General features: G+C 51.3%; 3 protein-coding genes across 7 annotated transcripts in view; 1 reads left to right on the top strand and 2 right to left on the bottom strand.

Annotated features, from left to right (window-relative positions):
• Nucleotides 1–4,422, bottom strand: part of DNAJC7 (DnaJ heat shock protein family (Hsp40) member C7) — a 28,496-nt gene extending 24,074 nt beyond the window's left edge. The window contains exons 1-2 of one of the 2 annotated variants that reach the window (XM_044247929.1): nucleotides 4,311–4,385; nucleotides 259–415 (exon numbers count right to left, since the gene is read on the bottom strand). In XM_044247929.1, the coding sequence (XP_044103864.1) occupies nucleotides 259–287 (29 nt within the window). In that variant the 5' untranslated portion in view covers nucleotides 288–415; nucleotides 4,311–4,385. Of the gene's footprint in view, nucleotides 1–258; nucleotides 416–4,310 lie in introns of both variants that reach the window. The other variant, XM_044247928.1, reaches the window with a different exon arrangement.
• Nucleotides 4,423–6,962: 2,540 nt separating this feature from the next.
• On the top strand, nucleotides 6,963–11,067 carry NKIRAS2 (NFKB inhibitor interacting Ras like 2). The gene is made up of 4 exons (XM_044247927.1): nucleotides 6,963–7,087; nucleotides 8,039–8,146; nucleotides 8,578–8,819; nucleotides 9,457–11,067. The coding sequence occupies exons 2-4, from the start codon at nucleotides 8,053–8,055 to the stop codon at nucleotides 9,694–9,696; spliced, it is 576 nt and encodes a 191-aa protein (XP_044103862.1). The 5' UTR covers nucleotides 6,963–7,087; nucleotides 8,039–8,052; the 3' UTR covers nucleotides 9,697–11,067.
• A 33-nt stretch (nucleotides 11,068–11,100) lies between these two features.
• ZNF385C (zinc finger protein 385C) overlaps nucleotides 11,101–15,325 on the bottom strand; it is a 28,489-nt gene continuing 24,264 nt past the window's right edge. For 2 of the 4 annotated variants that reach the window (XM_044247924.1, XM_044247925.1), the window contains exons 5-8: nucleotides 14,060–14,350; nucleotides 13,335–13,528; nucleotides 12,924–13,034; nucleotides 11,101–12,436 (exon numbers count right to left, since the gene is read on the bottom strand). In XM_044247924.1, the coding sequence (XP_044103859.1) occupies nucleotides 12,200–12,436; nucleotides 12,924–13,034; nucleotides 13,335–13,528; nucleotides 14,060–14,350 (833 nt within the window). In that variant the 3' untranslated portion in view covers nucleotides 11,101–12,199. Of the gene's footprint in view, nucleotides 12,437–12,923; nucleotides 13,035–13,334; nucleotides 13,529–14,059; nucleotides 14,354–15,325 lie in introns of all 4 variants that reach the window. The other 2 variants (XM_044247923.1, XM_044247926.1) reach the window with 2 other exon arrangements.

The raw sequence follows: 15,325 nt of genomic DNA, 5'->3' as shown, positions 1-15,325 counted from the left end.
CTGGGATCATGACCCAAGCCGAAGGCAGAGGGTTTAACCCACTGAGCCACCCAGGCGCCCCTCCTCTTCATATTTCATTCTCAAAAGTATCAAACACTCACACCTCTGCCAATGGTGGGATAAAACACAGGAACTGCTATTTTGACTTAGATGGGGAAGGAAAAAAATTTTCAGTCCAATAAAATTAATAGACATTGAGATAACTTGTGCAATGAATCCTGTTCTTACTGCTGAAATTCAGAGAGTTTAAAAGAATACCTGGAACGACCTCTAAGTAACTTCCACATCACTCAGCACTGAAGAAAAGGGACCAAACATTAGTGGAGTAAGGGAGAAATGGGCTCTCAGAGGGACTGTGCATCAGACCAAGGCACCTAGGTAGCCGCTGACCATTGTTGTCCAATCTTCTAAAGTCCTAGAGAAAAAAAAACCAAAGGCAAGTGCCCAGTACTCAGCTTTTAAAAACTTTTAAAATACTAGCTTCAATGACTACACTCATCCCTGATTGGCTAGAATGTTCAATAAGCCTGGGTTTTAAGCCAATCAGATTTCTGGTCGTTGGGAATGGACTAGACACTAGAGCAACTGCCATTTGACTTGGCTCAATTTGGTTTCTGGTTCTGGTCAGTATGTGGACTTGAATTAAAGCAGCAAGGACAGAGAGACTCTTCCTCTGTACTCTACCTTAACTCCAGTTATCATTTAACAACTTTTTAAAAGATGTTTAAGTAATCTCTACACGCAACGTGGGGCTGGAACTCACAACCACAAGAACAAGAGTCGTATGCTCTATCAACTGAGCCAGCCAGGCTCCCCTGATTTAACAATTTCGCCACTTGTTAACATCACTTGTTCAATTAATCAATTAATCAATCAAGTTCAATCCTGGTATTCAGGATTCTGTATTTCTAGCTTTATCCTTTCCTTAGCCATGACTTATTTGTCCCACCTCCCACTTCTCCACCTCTGACCCCACATTTAAAGTATACCAAAATGAAAATGAAGGGTAAAAGCAGTGTTTTCACTGATTTGAATTTAAGGTCAGAGATAATATCCCCTTCAGCCTGTGGGCTTACTGAAATGTTTAGCTGCCTACTCTAGAACTTCAAGAGAAGATTTAGAGAGACAAATCCCTAAGAATTTAAAACAGAGGAAGAAGAGCTGAGGAAGGCATCCTCAACAAGCTCTTCAGTTACGGCCATGAGCTCCAAAATGTCCCAGGAAGCTGTAGTAAATAAAAAGCAACTGCAGAAGACCCGGAGATATGGATTCAGGGTTCAGTGCTTCCCACCACCAACATGAAGAGAGAAATAAAAGACAAACTCTATACAGAGTTTAAATACCTGGATACTGAGAAAGGACCTAATGTTCTTGCTTGAGTCCACCATGAAAACAGACACAGAGATAATCAGATCAAGGAATCCGATAAGTATGTTCTATTTCCTAAATCTACAGCTTCCATTGGTTCCTTTAGACCCTATTATCCAGTCACACTGGGTACACGCTGAGACACAGAAGTGTTTCCTCTATTGATGAGCAACTTAAAATCCTTCGATTTTACCATAATAAAGACTACCTACAGACACCTCCCTAGCCCAGGAAATGTGACCAGAGAGCCTTCACTGGACACAGGAATTCATTTATCAGATAAAGCAGTCAGCAACTTCCCAGAAAAGTGAAATTAAATTAAATTTGAAATTTATTGAAATTAAATTAAATTAGCTGAATTGTAAAACCTCTGAAATTTAGTTCTCTGGCTCCCCAAGTAGCTTTCTCTATTCTGGTGGGCAAAGAGAAATAAATAATCTTCATGTTCAGAACCCTGATCTATTTTGGAGTGCCAACTAATACATCTTTTATTTTAGCCTCTCAGCTGCTATGGGGGGAAAAGAACTTTGTCAGAGTGACAGCCAAAAAAAAAAGTCAATTTCTTTTTTCTCTAGAGACACTAAAGCTAATGAAATAAAACATTTAGCCATTTAAAATGCTGCAACTGTGAGTCCCCATGTCTTGAAAGCTCTTCTCACTTTGCCCCCTGTGGGACTGTAACAATTTAGCAGCAGCAGCATGCCCTTGAGCCAAGATGCAAGGAAGGAAGGACTCCTTGTTGGACTGCACAAAAACAACCCAAGAGACCCATCATCTCCTGTGTCCCCAAGTGAACTAGTAGCAGGACTGTAACAAGAGACACAAACTTGGCCAAATGACTAAAGGGCATCTGTAAGGGATGTCCCTATCCCATGCCCTGCTATGGCTACACAGGATTACAGGATACATGAAAAATGTAAAACCACCTTCCTCCCGAACTTCTACATCATCAAACAATTTTCAGCACTGGAAAAGCATACATAAACAAGGCTTTTTCTTATTAACAAGAGCCTAGTGTTTACTCTCCTAAGAATGCCTTAGATGACAGGAAGTAAAAATGTGATTTTTATTTCACTATATTTTCCTTTTGATTTGCTCACCTAAGTTGTATATAATAAATATCTATGTCTTATTATAACTAAAAGAGATCTATATAAATATGTATTATGTGTAAGTCTATTTAACAGATATATTTTTTTCATATTTAAATTTAAAGTACTTTTCCTCAGTGGTAGATAAAACAACTATGCATTTTACACTCAAGGACATCTTAAATTCTACGAAATAAGGCAGTTAACCTAAGTCAACACCCCTCCTTATTCTGCTGTACTGTTACCAAATACTGTATTATTGTGTGATGTGGTCATGTTACAGCATCACCTATTTTCCATTTCTTAATACAACTTCAGGTTCATTTACTATAACTTCTGTTGTTTCTTTGTTTAAAAAAGGACCTGCTTTAGATAGAGGGCTTTGAAGTAAAACTCCAATTAGGCACAAAGATCTATACTAAGTAGGAGAAGTTTTTTTTTCAAATTACTACATATAGCCCAAGTCCCTATTTATAGCACAAAAAACACTCCCACTGAACTCTTTATAATACCAAGTAAATTCTCGCAATTAATGTAAGCTCTGTCTGTGGGGGGTTGGGATGGGGGTTGTTTCTCATTTGGTAGTTCCTTACTGATGCTTAATTTGAAACACATGAGAAGAACTAGGTACGATGTGAAAACTCAAAACTAGGAACAGACTAGACTCTGGTATCCTGCCTTCTCTGATTATCCCTGGGGCTTGTCAAGCCTCTTAGTTCTCAACAGATCTCGGGACACAGGGTGCAGCAAACTACCCTGAAGCTTGGTTACTATTCATTCCGCCATAGTGAGTACCTCCTGTATTTCTAACTTAGATAGTAAAAAATTCTCAAGAATCCTGGTTTCCAATCTCATGAAGCCAGACTGAAGCCATACAGGGTTTAGTGCAAAGACATGAAAGATGAGGGAAGGAGACTGAGGGACTTGTATTGAATTAGTCTGCAGTTGATAGGAAAGGGCTCCCGGCTTTCCGAACCTTTTCCTTAATTCTTCAGGATTAGGACAAGTATAACTACCCACAATCGTGTCCCAACACACTTCCAACAGCCTGCCTTAGCTGTAGCCAGAATCCAGAGTGTTCTCGAAATCCACTCACTCAGCAGCTCCCTTGGCTAGTCCAGACTGGCAATCTCGAGCCACTGCGGCTGCCCAGCAGTGCCAACAGGGCCCAAACCGTTGCCTTCCTCTCTGCTGTTTAACTTAAGCACAGCCCTGGGAAGAATGAGGATCTTCCCCCGGAAGGACGGAGGCAGGAGTTTGACGTGCAGAGCACGAGAGAAGGCCCTCACTCTTCTTCCTTCTTTCTCCCTCATCTCCGACTTCCGGGGTACGGGGAAGGGACACCAGGTCAATAATGGAGACACACTCGGACCCAGCCTAGTGGTCGCTGGGGTACATTACTGAGCAGTGGGGGTGAGAATAGGAGGTGAAGAGAACAAGGGCTTTGAAGATGCAAAGTGCTGGCAGACAACAATGCACAGAAGTTAACAAGAGAAGGGGGGCCGGGGGGCGATGTAAGGAAGTCCTCATCGTCGCCGCGCAGCCTCCCCCACCCCACAACAGACCTCTGAGATTCCCCTAAAAGACCCGGCCTCTACAAAAAAGGCGACGTTCCTCCTGGCTGGAGAACAAGGCTGTACCTCCGCTCCCCAACCAGGCGGAAGCAGGAGGGGAGGGCCGACTCCGGGAGCCCCCCTTCAGGGGGTCTATCTGGACTTATCTCAAATGGGGGGGGGGGTCGTCGGGTCGCGGAGGGCGGGGCCTCAACACTGGTCGCATCATGGCAGGGACGGGTTTCCCAGGGTCATGGAGCTGAAGCTCGCCCCTTCCACTCCCTCGCTACCCGGTTACCTCTTCGCTTCCTCGTCGTCGTGCAGCTCTGGCTCGGTCGCCGCCATTACCACATCGCACTCCGCGGCAGCCGCCATCTTACCGCCGGGACCAGAGAGGCGGGTGGGAGGCAGGCGGTGAAGAGCACTTCCGGCTGGAGCATCGAGCAGCTCAGCGGCGCTGCGCCCAGAGAGGCCCCCTCGGGCCCGTCTACCAGCGAGAGGCTCTGCTTGGGGCCAGAGCGGCCTCCCGCCCCCGGAGGTCCACGGTGGTCTCCGCGCTGGGGCGGGGGCCCAGGGACCGTTCCTGTGCGTAGGGGGCGCCACTTTATCCGTGGGTCGGAAGTGGGGGGGATAAGGAGGGTGACGCCTCTCTAGGCCTGAGTTGTCCTCAGTATGCTGAAAGCTTCGTTGCCATAGCAACTTGCAATCGTAGAGCGTCTCCCGTAAGATGCAGGAGAGTCTAAGTTGGGTTGAGGAGTCGATGACCCAGGACTCCGGAGGGAAAGATCTCCCACTACTACCTTCCCGACCTCGGAGTGTGTCCACAGCTTCCTCCCAGGAAAGGCAAGAAGACACACTTTGAGCCCAGGTCCCTCAGCTTTCATCGGCCCTTGGAAGCCCTGCCCAACCAAGCCAGGGGAACGCAGGGCGTCTTCACCCCGCGCCTTTCATCCCCTCTGGATCTCCAAGCAACAACTGGTTCATCACCCTAATGACGCTGACCCTTTTATGAGGCTGCTTTCATGTCAACTGCCTGGGAGTGCCATCTCAGCATTAAGTCTAGGGAGGGTGGCACGGCGCCCCAGACCCTGCCCTGGAGTTTATAAGGCAGCTCGCAGGGTGAGGTCCCTGCTCCATAGTGTCCCCAGTACTCTCACCCTTTATAGAAACACCCTGCTCAGCACCCTTGTCTTGCCGAATGCAATCTGGACTGGGAACTCAGACAGGGCAAGGACACAGCTTAATCACCTTTGTAGTACCTCCCTCACCCAAACCAATAGTTTTTGTGGGTTTGAATTAAACTGGAGTTTCCTGAGGTTAAATTAGGGGAGTTTGAGATTAAAATTTTAGAGTTAAGAGGAACTAAAATAAGGGGGTAAGTGAATTTAAAAAGAATGGACTCCTTTCCTCCGTTCCTCCCTAGTATGTGCCATTCTTGGTAGGCTTCTTCCAAGGTCCTGCTTATCACAGAGCTATAAGGGGGCAGAAACCACACCCACCACTGGGTAGGGAAGGATGGGAAAGCACAGTGGGTGGGAAGAGAGAAGTCATTCAGCCAGCCAGTCATTCACTAGCCTCTCCAAAGTGCCTATTTTGTGCTGGTTTGGGAGGGCACAGACTCACAGACCACTTGCCCTGTCTGCCAGTGGCTCACAGTCTACCATCTACTGCAGGAAGCCAACCTGTTTTTAGACTATCTTCCTCCTGTATTCTTTGTATCTAAGCCAACTCATTTACTCTCGTAATTTTAGCTGTAGATGACACTGAACTCTGTTGATATCTCTAACCTAGACTTCTCATTTGTGAATTCTAGATCTCTATATCCAATTATCTGCTGGGTCTCTTGGGTGTCTCACAAACCCTGGAGACATAATATATTTAAGTTGAACGTGTCATTCTTTCCCCACTTTTCAACAAAAGAAGAAACAAATGCAAGACTTGATTCTTTTTTTATAAAGAATTCCTTATCTTGCCAAATGGATTCACATGAAACTGGACACCAAATTAGAAAGATAGGAGACATGATAAACTCCCCCTTTCTTACTCCTGACTCCCAATTTGTCACCAAGCCTTGTCATTCTCCTACCCAGTGTCTTCTCAATCTATCTCTCTCTGTTCCATCCCAATTCAGGCTCTCATCACTTTTATTTTTAAAACTTGTAATACTACCATAGTCTCCTAACAGGCCTCCAGTCTCATCTCCCTCCATTTTTCTTCTCCTACCAATGACTTTCTACACTTGATCTTAGCCAAAAGGCCAAGAGGCGATTACCAATGACTTTCTTAAAAGCAAAAAGCGATCATGCCACTTCTTCCGCATAAAATCTGTCAATGGCTTTCCACCGCTGTTAGGATACAGCTTGAACTCTTTGACCTACCACACAAAGCCTTTGATTATAGACTTTGACCCCAAATACTTGTAGTTCCAGAAAATGCCATGACTTTTGCTGGTTTCCTCCACCCTTTCCTTCCACACCCTTCAAATCTCAAAACAGACATAACCTCCTCCAGGAAGTTTTCCGTGATGCCCGCTGTCCCTGAAGTTAAACGCCCTATGCTGTGTTTCTACAGCACCTCCGTAATAGTTCTCACTGCGCTGTACTGTAACTGTTGGTTTAGATGTCTAGCTCCTCCCGACCCTGACCTTCTAATTCGGACATTTTTCTCTCAGCATGTGGTTCTGTACCTGGCACAGAGTAGGTCTTCAGAAGACATCTGGCGAATAAACGATTGAATAAAAGAAGCTTACTGCACTATGGTAGTCTTTAGAGAAAGAACATCTGGGCATCAGAGACCCCGGCACCTCGCTCTAGGGAGCCTAGAACCTACGCTCAGGTGCACTGCCCACCCAGGTCCCGTCATTCTCCCCGCCGGCCTCTGGGGGCGCTGTGTGTCCGGCTCCCGCTGGCCGCCGCCGGAATTGGTCACGCCGGACGGAAGCTGGGGGGGCGTGGCCGGACGGAACCTGGAAGGACCCCAGAGGAAAAGCGGAGTCCTTGTGGCTGTGCTGCCCCTCCCCTGGTCCCGGAGCGCCTGGAGGGGGCCCGGCCGGGGTGCTGCGAGGGTCTCCGGGAGGTACGGAGCTGGGAGGCCACTGCGTCCGCGCCCCCTTAGGTGGCGGGCCTCTGTCTCCCATTCCCTCGGGGGGAAATCGGTGGCAGAAGCCCTCTGGCAGTCTCTCTTAGGGGTGTCCCTTAGTTGCGGGCCCCGCAGGCGGGAGGAAGGGTCTGTATCAGGATTTTACTTGACAGGTCTCCGTTTGGGACATCTTTCGGGAACACATCTGTTCTCTAGGGCAGTCTTGGTCGGGGGTTCCTTCTTGGAGGCCTGTGTTGGGGATGCCTTCGACGAGATCTCTCTCTGGGACCTCTTCGGAGAAGGGGTTTCTGCGTCTGAGCCTCCTCATTCTGCTTTGTCAGTCCAAGAGCAGCACATATTCTCCCCTTTCCAGAGCCTTTTCCCTTAGATTCTTTCACTCTTTTCTTTCCTGTCTGATGTTCAAGCCATTGACTTGACTGGGAATTAGAATTAGTTGCTGTCCAGGTAAATCATACGAGAAGGCAAAATACTCTCCTTATTTGCTCACTCGCCCTATGAAGAGTGCCTTGAGACAGATCCACCCAGAACAGCATTCCTGTTTATTTCTCCATGGAGTCATGGTTCAAGACCAGAAACTGAGCCAGCGCTCCCTTCAGCAACTGGTCTTCCACATCCTGTGCACAGAAGGGAGCCTGGGCAGTGGCTTCTTTAAACCAGAGACTCTTCTCCCTTTATGGCAACATTTACCAACAACCTGCCCTGAGCCAGTTACTGGCCCTGTACGGCTTATAACAAAAATGAATAAATTATAGCTCACTGTCCATTAGTGGACATAGACATATCATTCCAGTACACCCCGACCCTAGAAGGGGACAGACGTTACTCAATCCCTGAGGCCATGTATTCTGTGCAGATCATGGGCTCTTGATTACGGGAGACCTGCCCTGTTTTCATCCCACCTCACCAAGTACGCTTCTGCTTTTCAAGGTTGAAGGCTAAGCATGGGGAAGAGCTGCAAGGTAGTCGTGTGTGGCCAGGCCTCTGTGGGCAAAACTTCAATCCTGGAGCAGCTTCTGTATGGGAACCATGTAGTAGGTGAGTGTTGTTGGGGGTGGGGGAATGGTGGAACAAGTTGAAGAATAAGTAGGATTTGATCACAACACGAAAAGGCTAAAAGCTGCTGGTAGTGGTTATTACACCCCGCAGAGTAAAATCTGCATAGTGACCCCAACCCTAACATATTGAAATCCAAAGAGAGGAAACCCAATACTTGAGACAGGGAGGAAAAGTTCTCAAGTCAGACTTTTGCTTAGCATAGGATTAGCATGAGGTTAATGTCTGTTTCCTGCTTCCCACCCCCCCCCAAGTCATTCAGTCCTGCTGGACTGTCCATCCCTGGCCCTCTCTCCTGGACCCCACATCCCCTTCTCTCTCGGGCTGGTTAAGCTCGTTAGGATATACTCAGTCCCTCATATTTTCCATCTGCCTTCTCTCTACAAACAACTTTTCTCTTCATATTATCCCAGGTTCTGAGATGATTGAGACCCAGGAAGACATCTACGTGGGCTCCATTGAGACCGACCGGGGTGTGAGGGAGCAGGTGCGTTTCTACGACACCCGGGGGCTCCGAGATGGGGCTGAGCTGCCCCGGCACTGCTTCTCCTGCACTGACGGCTATGTCCTGGTCTACAGCACAGACAGCCGAGAGTCCTTTCAGCGTGTGGAGCTGCTCAAGAAGGAGATCGACAAATCCAAGGACAAGAAGGAGGTATGTACAGGGGTGGGGGACACTGGTGATGAGCAGGAGTGGACCCTGGGCTGGCTTTGGGGAGCCTGGCATGGCTCTGATTTTCATTCATATCCCAGGAGGTGGGGTGGGAGCTAGAGCGGGGATGGATGGAGGCCACAGGAGGCAGTCTCCCCACTGGAGGCAGCCATGTGCTGAGGCAACTTGACCAGAGAGGCTTTCCTTTAGTTTCAGGGGTTCCTAACCTAACCCTAGAAGCCCCCACTAATCTTTCTTGAAGATGCTTCCTTGCTCTTAGCTGTGAAGGCCTTTCTGTTCCCGAATCCCCCTATAAACTGTAGGAATTTGGGGGATGCTCCCTTACCAGGTGTTTAGGCAGACAGAGTGATTGCTTGTAATTGGGCAGGCACAGGAGATAGAAGGCTTGTAAGGGAACTCCTGGAGGGAGGGTAAATGAGGCCAGAATTTCAGTGGAGGAAGGAGAGGACAAAGCAACCATCTCCCTCTCTCTAGTCATTGTTTCTGATCTAGGAAGAGGTGAAACATTAGCCAGTGAGACTTTTGCTAGTCTTAGGACTCCTAGGTAGATGTCTGCCGTCACACCCAGGCCTGAGGTCCACGGTACAACCTCAGGTCTCTACTCTGTCCTCTTCCCAAGGTCACCATCGTGGTCCTGGGCAACAAGTGTGACCTGCAGGAGCAGCGGCGTGTCGACCCAGATGTGGCTCAGCACTGGGCCAAGTCTGAGAAGGTGAAGCTGTGGGAGGTGTCTGTGGCCGACCGCCGCTCCCTGCTTGAGCCCTTCGTCTACCTGGCCAGCAAGATGACCCAGCCCCAGAGCAAGTCTGCTTTTCCCCTCAGCCGCAAGAACAAGGGCAGCGGCTCCTTGGATGGCTGAAGAGCCGCCATCCCTTCTCCACCTTCCCAGCCTCATTCCAGCTGCTGGGACTCTGGAAGATGTGTCCAGGGGTGGGGTTAGGCAAAGCTATCCTTCCCAGGCCAGGCAGCTGGGCTGTCCCAGGCTCAGGTCACTTTCGCTCCCTCTCAGCTCGGGGAAGTGCAGATAACCTAGACTAGTCCCCCCACCCCCCGCCGCCCCCGCAAGCCCCCTCCTGTCCAGCATTCATCATCCCTGTGCTGCTGTGACCTGGGGCAGTTGTGGGTCAGTGTCCCCTACCACGTGCCCTGAGTGGGAAGCAGAGCTGCCATGCAGAAGTGCCCAGTCCAGGCTCTGGTTCCAGTCACGGGGTCCCCTCACCTGTGGGTTTCCTGCTAGGGACAGGCACACACACATGCGCACACACTCACACTTATGGCACCAGCCTGGACTCTGGAGAAAGGCGTATGTGTGTGTAGATGTGTGCACGCGTGTATGCGTGTGCCTGCTGGAGTCCAGCTCTGACTGTCCTCTCCCTGGCTGGAAGAAGCCAGCTTTCACTCCCCCCCCCCCGCCCCAAGTTGTTTTGCTTCCTCTTCCTGCTCAGGGAGCTCATGGCCCCTGTTGGCTGAGATGGGATGGAGTGATGGCTGGGCTTCACCAGCTGGCTTTGGAAGCCTGCAAGGACTTTCCTCTCTCTGGGTTTCAGTTTTCTCATCTGTAGGGTGATGGGAGTTGCTTAGATGATCTTCTGGATCCTCTCCAGTCCTCAGATTTTATCATGCCTGTGGCTTGGGACTGGCTCTTACTGTGCCCTTGGCTTCTCCCTCTTCAAGGTGCTATGCCTCCTGGCCCTGGAGGCTGAGACACTGCTCCCCCCAACCACCAGGGGGCAGGAGTGCAGCGGCCATCCAGTGTCCAGTCTGCGGACCTCACACCGGTGGGGCCTGGTCTTCACCCCTTCCTGTGGTTGTTTTCAGCTCAGAGCTGGACTTCTATTTATAAATTACTTGTGTTTTTCTGCCTGCTGCCATGGTGAAGATTGGACAAGGTGCTCCTCCAGCCCCTCCTTACCTCAGATGCCTAAACAGAACAAGGCAAACCAGTAGCAGCTTCTCAGGAGCTGACAGATCTGTTGGGACTCGGAAGGGTGGTTACACTTGTCACCCACAACTTCCCATGTCCACGTCATGCTCCTCGTGTGCACACCCAGCAGAGCTGAGACACGGGAGCCAGTGACCTCTAGTACATGCCCCTTCTCCCCAAGATGGGAGAGGTGAGTAGGGCAGCCTGCTCAAGGCTGGGCGAGTTGAGGTAGGGCATATACAGGCTCGGGCTTGAATTCATTTATTGATGCATTGGACACAATAAAATCACAACTGTTATCAAAAAGTTTCCCTCCCCTCCCCCCCTTCTTGTCCTCCCATTGGAAACATCTTAAAAAAAAGAACAGATAACGGGTGGAGACTGGTAAAGTCCCATATTGTGGGGTGAAGGAGCAGAGCTGGGGGTGGGATGGAGGTTGTGACATTGACTTTGACAACACGAAAATGGTTCTTGAGACTATGTCATCCTGGATCCCAACGCTCAGCTTCACAGTGAGGGGGCTGGGTGCTGGCTGGAAGGAGGGGAAGCTGGATTTATTGTTAGGGACCAGTTCGGGGTGAGGAGCTAGAGGGGAAGGCTCTTTGGGAGCCTTGAGGTGGGAGGGGTTGTGTTTGCTGGGTCCGGAGTCTGAGACCCAGTGCTCCCCCCCCACCCAGCTGGGGTTCATAAGGAACCGATGAAAGGCTGAGGGGAGAGCTTGTGTGGGGTTGATCACCTCTGTTAAAACTGGGCCCTGCCAGAAAATCACCCTCACCTACCCCTCTCCTAGCCACATCTTGTCAGAGCAGAGGAACCCCAAAAGCTTTCAGCCCCAGCCTCATCTTGGCTTTGCCCCCCACTCAGCACTGCTCCCTTTCTCCTCCACAGTCTTCTTCCACTCCGCCAGGGTCACCTTGTCCAGATGGCCTTGAACCCTCTCCAGCTTGGGACCCTGTGTGCCACTTCCAGTGATTCCCTGGAGAATCCAGTGAAGAGATGGCCTCCCCCGAAGGCTTGTCCCCAGGCTCAAAGTTAAGATTCCTAGGGCCTCTGGCCATGGGGGTATAGGTCTTGAGTCAGGAAGACGAGAGCACCATGGGGCTGGGGCTAGGATTTTGCATAGATATTTGGGATTTCTCAGTTTGCTCCCCATTAATGAGGCTGGGCAATGCAGGGGAAGCCAGCACTAGTCTGAGAAGGCTGGGAAAAGGAGGGTGGGGACGGAAGGTCCTTGGGCCAGGAGGGTAGTAGTGGACTCCCTAATCCAAACTGAGTAAAGGGCAGGTACCCTTGAAACTAGCCCAGCTCTTCTCAAATTGGACAGGAAGCCCTCAGCTGTAAAAGGCAATCTCCTGGGGAATGGAGGAAACAGGCATCTCAGGAAGAGGAGGCAGGGACAGCAATTGCTGGAAAATGGGCCCTGGCTCCCCCAGGAAGCCTAGTAGGGGGCAAAGACGATGGGCCCTGTGGCAGGACGGACGGCTCCTGCCGGGGTACGAAACAGAGCTGGGCCCAGGATGGGAGCTGGGAAGAGGGTGGTAGCTGCTGTAGGGGCAGGCCGGAGGGCCAGGGGCCCTGGCAGGGCACAGATGGCGGCAGCCGCGGCGGGGATCGGGCTGGGCAGGAAGCGAGCCGCCAGTGTCTTGGTGAGTTGCTTCTGCAAGGCCAGTTTTGACTGCAGAGAGGAGAGAGAGGAATGGACACAGTCTGACCCAGGACCCCCCCCCCCCCATCCTGGAGTGCCATCCTTGGGCTTTCTGCTGCAGGAAAGACGTGCCTTTTAGGGTTCCAAACCTAAGTCCTCCCTTCCCACCCCCAAACACTCATTCCAAAGGGCTTTCTCCACCACCTGTCTTCCTGCCCAGAGGAAGGAGGCTGTGGGGGGGTGGGGGTGGGGGCAGAGACGGTCTCTAGGGGATGCACACCCAACCCTCGCTCTTGACCCTGAGATTACTGTCTCGGCCCACCTCGCCGGAAATTCCTCAGGCAGATCCCAAGATGGCCGGGAACCCCAGCCCAGCTCTCCCTCACCCCAGGCAGCCTTGTAGGGGGTGTGAGGGGGTGGCTTCCTTCCTGCCCCCCCCCAGTCCCCAGCTTGCCCTTCTGGCCCACCCTCTCCCCGCAGGCCCTGGGGCTCAGCCCTGTTGTCTGAAGACAGATACCTTGAGGATACTCACAGCCAGCGCTGCATGTTTCTGCAGCTTGCTGTGCTGGCTGGACGGCTTGGGGGGCTTCCCAGCCAGGCGGTCTTTGTGCCTCCTGCTGCTCAGGTGCTAATGGACAGACAGACAGACTGGCAACAGGATGAGGAAGACCAAGAAGTCCCCCCACACACTACCCAATCATCCTCAACAAGCTAACCCTCCACCCATGAGCCACATGTGGGACATACGTTTATGGAATGTCACCCTGGGAAGGGGAGGTGAGATATGGTCTTTGCCCTCCAGGATCCCACTGTCCCTCCAGTCTTGAGCTCCTCTTCCTCCGCTGGCTCCCTCCCCGCACCCAGCACCAGTCCCACCCCCTCAGCCCTGCTCCAGCCCCAGCCCCAGTCTTGGCCTCTCTCCTCCCACCTGCTTGAGTTGGGTCTCTGAATTGACCTGGAGCTGACACAGAGCACAGTGAAAAGGGGGGCTGGGCCCCTGTCGGCCACCCTGACCCCCTGCCACTCTTTTGGCCTTGTGTCCAGCTCCCCGGGGCACTGGGCGGCCTCGGCCCCTTCGGGGAGCACCTCGTTGACCTTCCACCATCCACCGGTGCTTGGCTCCTGAGGGAGGAGGGAAGACAGCCCATCAGCTCCAAAGAGGGGCTGCAAGGACCATGAGAAACCCTCCGAACTAGGTCGGTCTTGCTGCCCTGCCAAGCCTGCAGGCTGCTCCACAAGTGCTCCCCTGCACCTCAGCCCCCCAAGAGTTCTCGTCCCCACCTCCGCAAGGTCCTCCCAGCTTCCGTAGTTTCCACCAGCCACCCCCCAACCCCCAGGCCTTCTTGCACAGGAACTGCCTGGCTTCCCATTGCTCTCACTCCTGCCTTCCATCTGGGTCTGACCTAAGGACAGATGGAGGAGGTGTTTCCAGCCTCCTCCTAGGGATCCTTCAGTTCGTGCTGCCCGAGACTTGTCTTTTTTTTCCCGCTCCACACATCAGCTGGAGGACCCAGAATGTCCACCCAATCACAGCTGAACACAACACCAGTGTCACCAAGCCCTTGAGCAAAATGCACAGAAACTCCAGCCTGCCTGCTGCTGGGGAGGGCTGTCTGTCTGCCCCGCTCTTCCCCTAGACTCCAGCGCACTGACCTGTGTTATGAGCCTGAAGCTGGGAGGCAGAGTTCACGGTCACCTTGCACGTGGGGCAATAGAGGCGCCCCTTCTCGCTCCTGCTCTCCCCACTCACACCGCTTCCCACAGCAGCTGCTGCTGGCTCAGGCCCTGGTGCCTCTCTCCCAGGCTCTGGGGAGCAGGGTAGGCAAGAGGAAGAAGAGGAAGAGGAGGCAGCATCCAAGAGGTCTGAGTTGGCCGGCTTTCTGGGTGTGGGGTCCGGAGTCAGCGGTGGCTGGAGTTGGGGGCCAGGAGGAGGGGCCGCAGGAACTGCTGGGGAGATGGAAGCCATCAGTTAAGAATCATCTTGAGACCACAATTTTAAGTAGTGATAAATTAAGGGTGGCATGGCAGAGGGGAAGGGTCCCTGAGGTAGGAATGAGCAGCAGTGAAATCCAGACTCCACTCTCTCACTAACTCACTGGGCCAACTTGGGCCTCTTTGGGGCTCAACTTCCCATTTGAAAATATAAATTTGGACAGAGGGGTCTCAGAAAGCCCTCACAGCCCGGATACTCTAACCTAGAGTTACTAGCTAACTGTTAAATAAGTGGAAGTCACAAAAAAGGTGCACTGCGATTTTCATAGAGCACTATTCATAATAGCGTAAAGCTGGAGACTATCCAGGGCGCCCGAGTGGCTCAGCTGGTTGAGCCTCTGCCTTCAGCTCAGGTCATGATCTCAGGGTCCTGGGATCGAGTCCCGCATCCTGCTCCATACTTAGTGGGGAGTCTGCTTCTCCCTGTCCCTCTGCCCCTACCCCTCGCTCATGCTCTTTCTCTTTCTCTCAAATAAATAGAATCTTTCAAAAAAAAAAAAAAAGACAAAACTGGAAATTATCCAAATGTCCACAATAGGAGAGTGGATTAAAAAAAAAAAAAGTCATATGGTCACATGAGAGGGCACTACACAGCTACATGCAACACTGAAGAGGCCAGGCATCAAACCTCCGTACTACAGGATTCACCAAAACCAAGGGCAACTGATCAATGGCATGAAAAGTCAAGATCACTTAGGGGAGGGATGGAGGTAGTTGACTAGTGTTGCCCCCAGATTCACGTCTGCCTGAAACCTCAGAATGTGATCTTATGTGGAACCAGTGTCTTCGCAGATGTAAGTAGTTAAGATGAGATCATAGTGGACTGGGGTGGGCCCTAATCCAATGACTGGCATCCTCATAAGAAGACCATGTGGAGGGCGCCTGGGTGGCTCAGTGGGTTAAGCCGCTGCCTTCGGCTCAGGTCAT

Source organism: Neovison vison, chromosome 5, assembly GCF_020171115.1.
Source record: "Neovison vison isolate M4711 chromosome 5, ASM_NN_V1, whole genome shotgun sequence".
NCBI classification, from domain to species: Eukaryota; Metazoa; Chordata; class Mammalia; order Carnivora; family Mustelidae; genus Neogale; species Neogale vison.
Note: the sequence above shows the minus strand (reverse complement) of the source record. Positions and strands in the feature narration are given on the sequence as shown.

What these genes read in the sequence shown, in the direction of transcription:
- NKIRAS2 (XM_044247927.1), top strand. Translation starts at nt 8,053, where the DNA reads ATGGGGAAGAGCTGCAAGGTAGTCGTGTGTGGCCAGGCCTCTGTGGGC. An exon ending in GTATGGGAACCATGTAGTAG is followed by an intron (nt 8,147 to 8,577) that starts GTGAGTGTTGTT and finishes ATATTATCCCAG; the next exon opens with GTTCTGAGATGATTGAGACC. An exon ending in AATCCAAGGACAAGAAGGAG is followed by an intron (nt 8,820 to 9,456) that starts GTATGTACAGGG and finishes CCTCTTCCCAAG; the next exon opens with GTCACCATCGTGGTCCTGGG.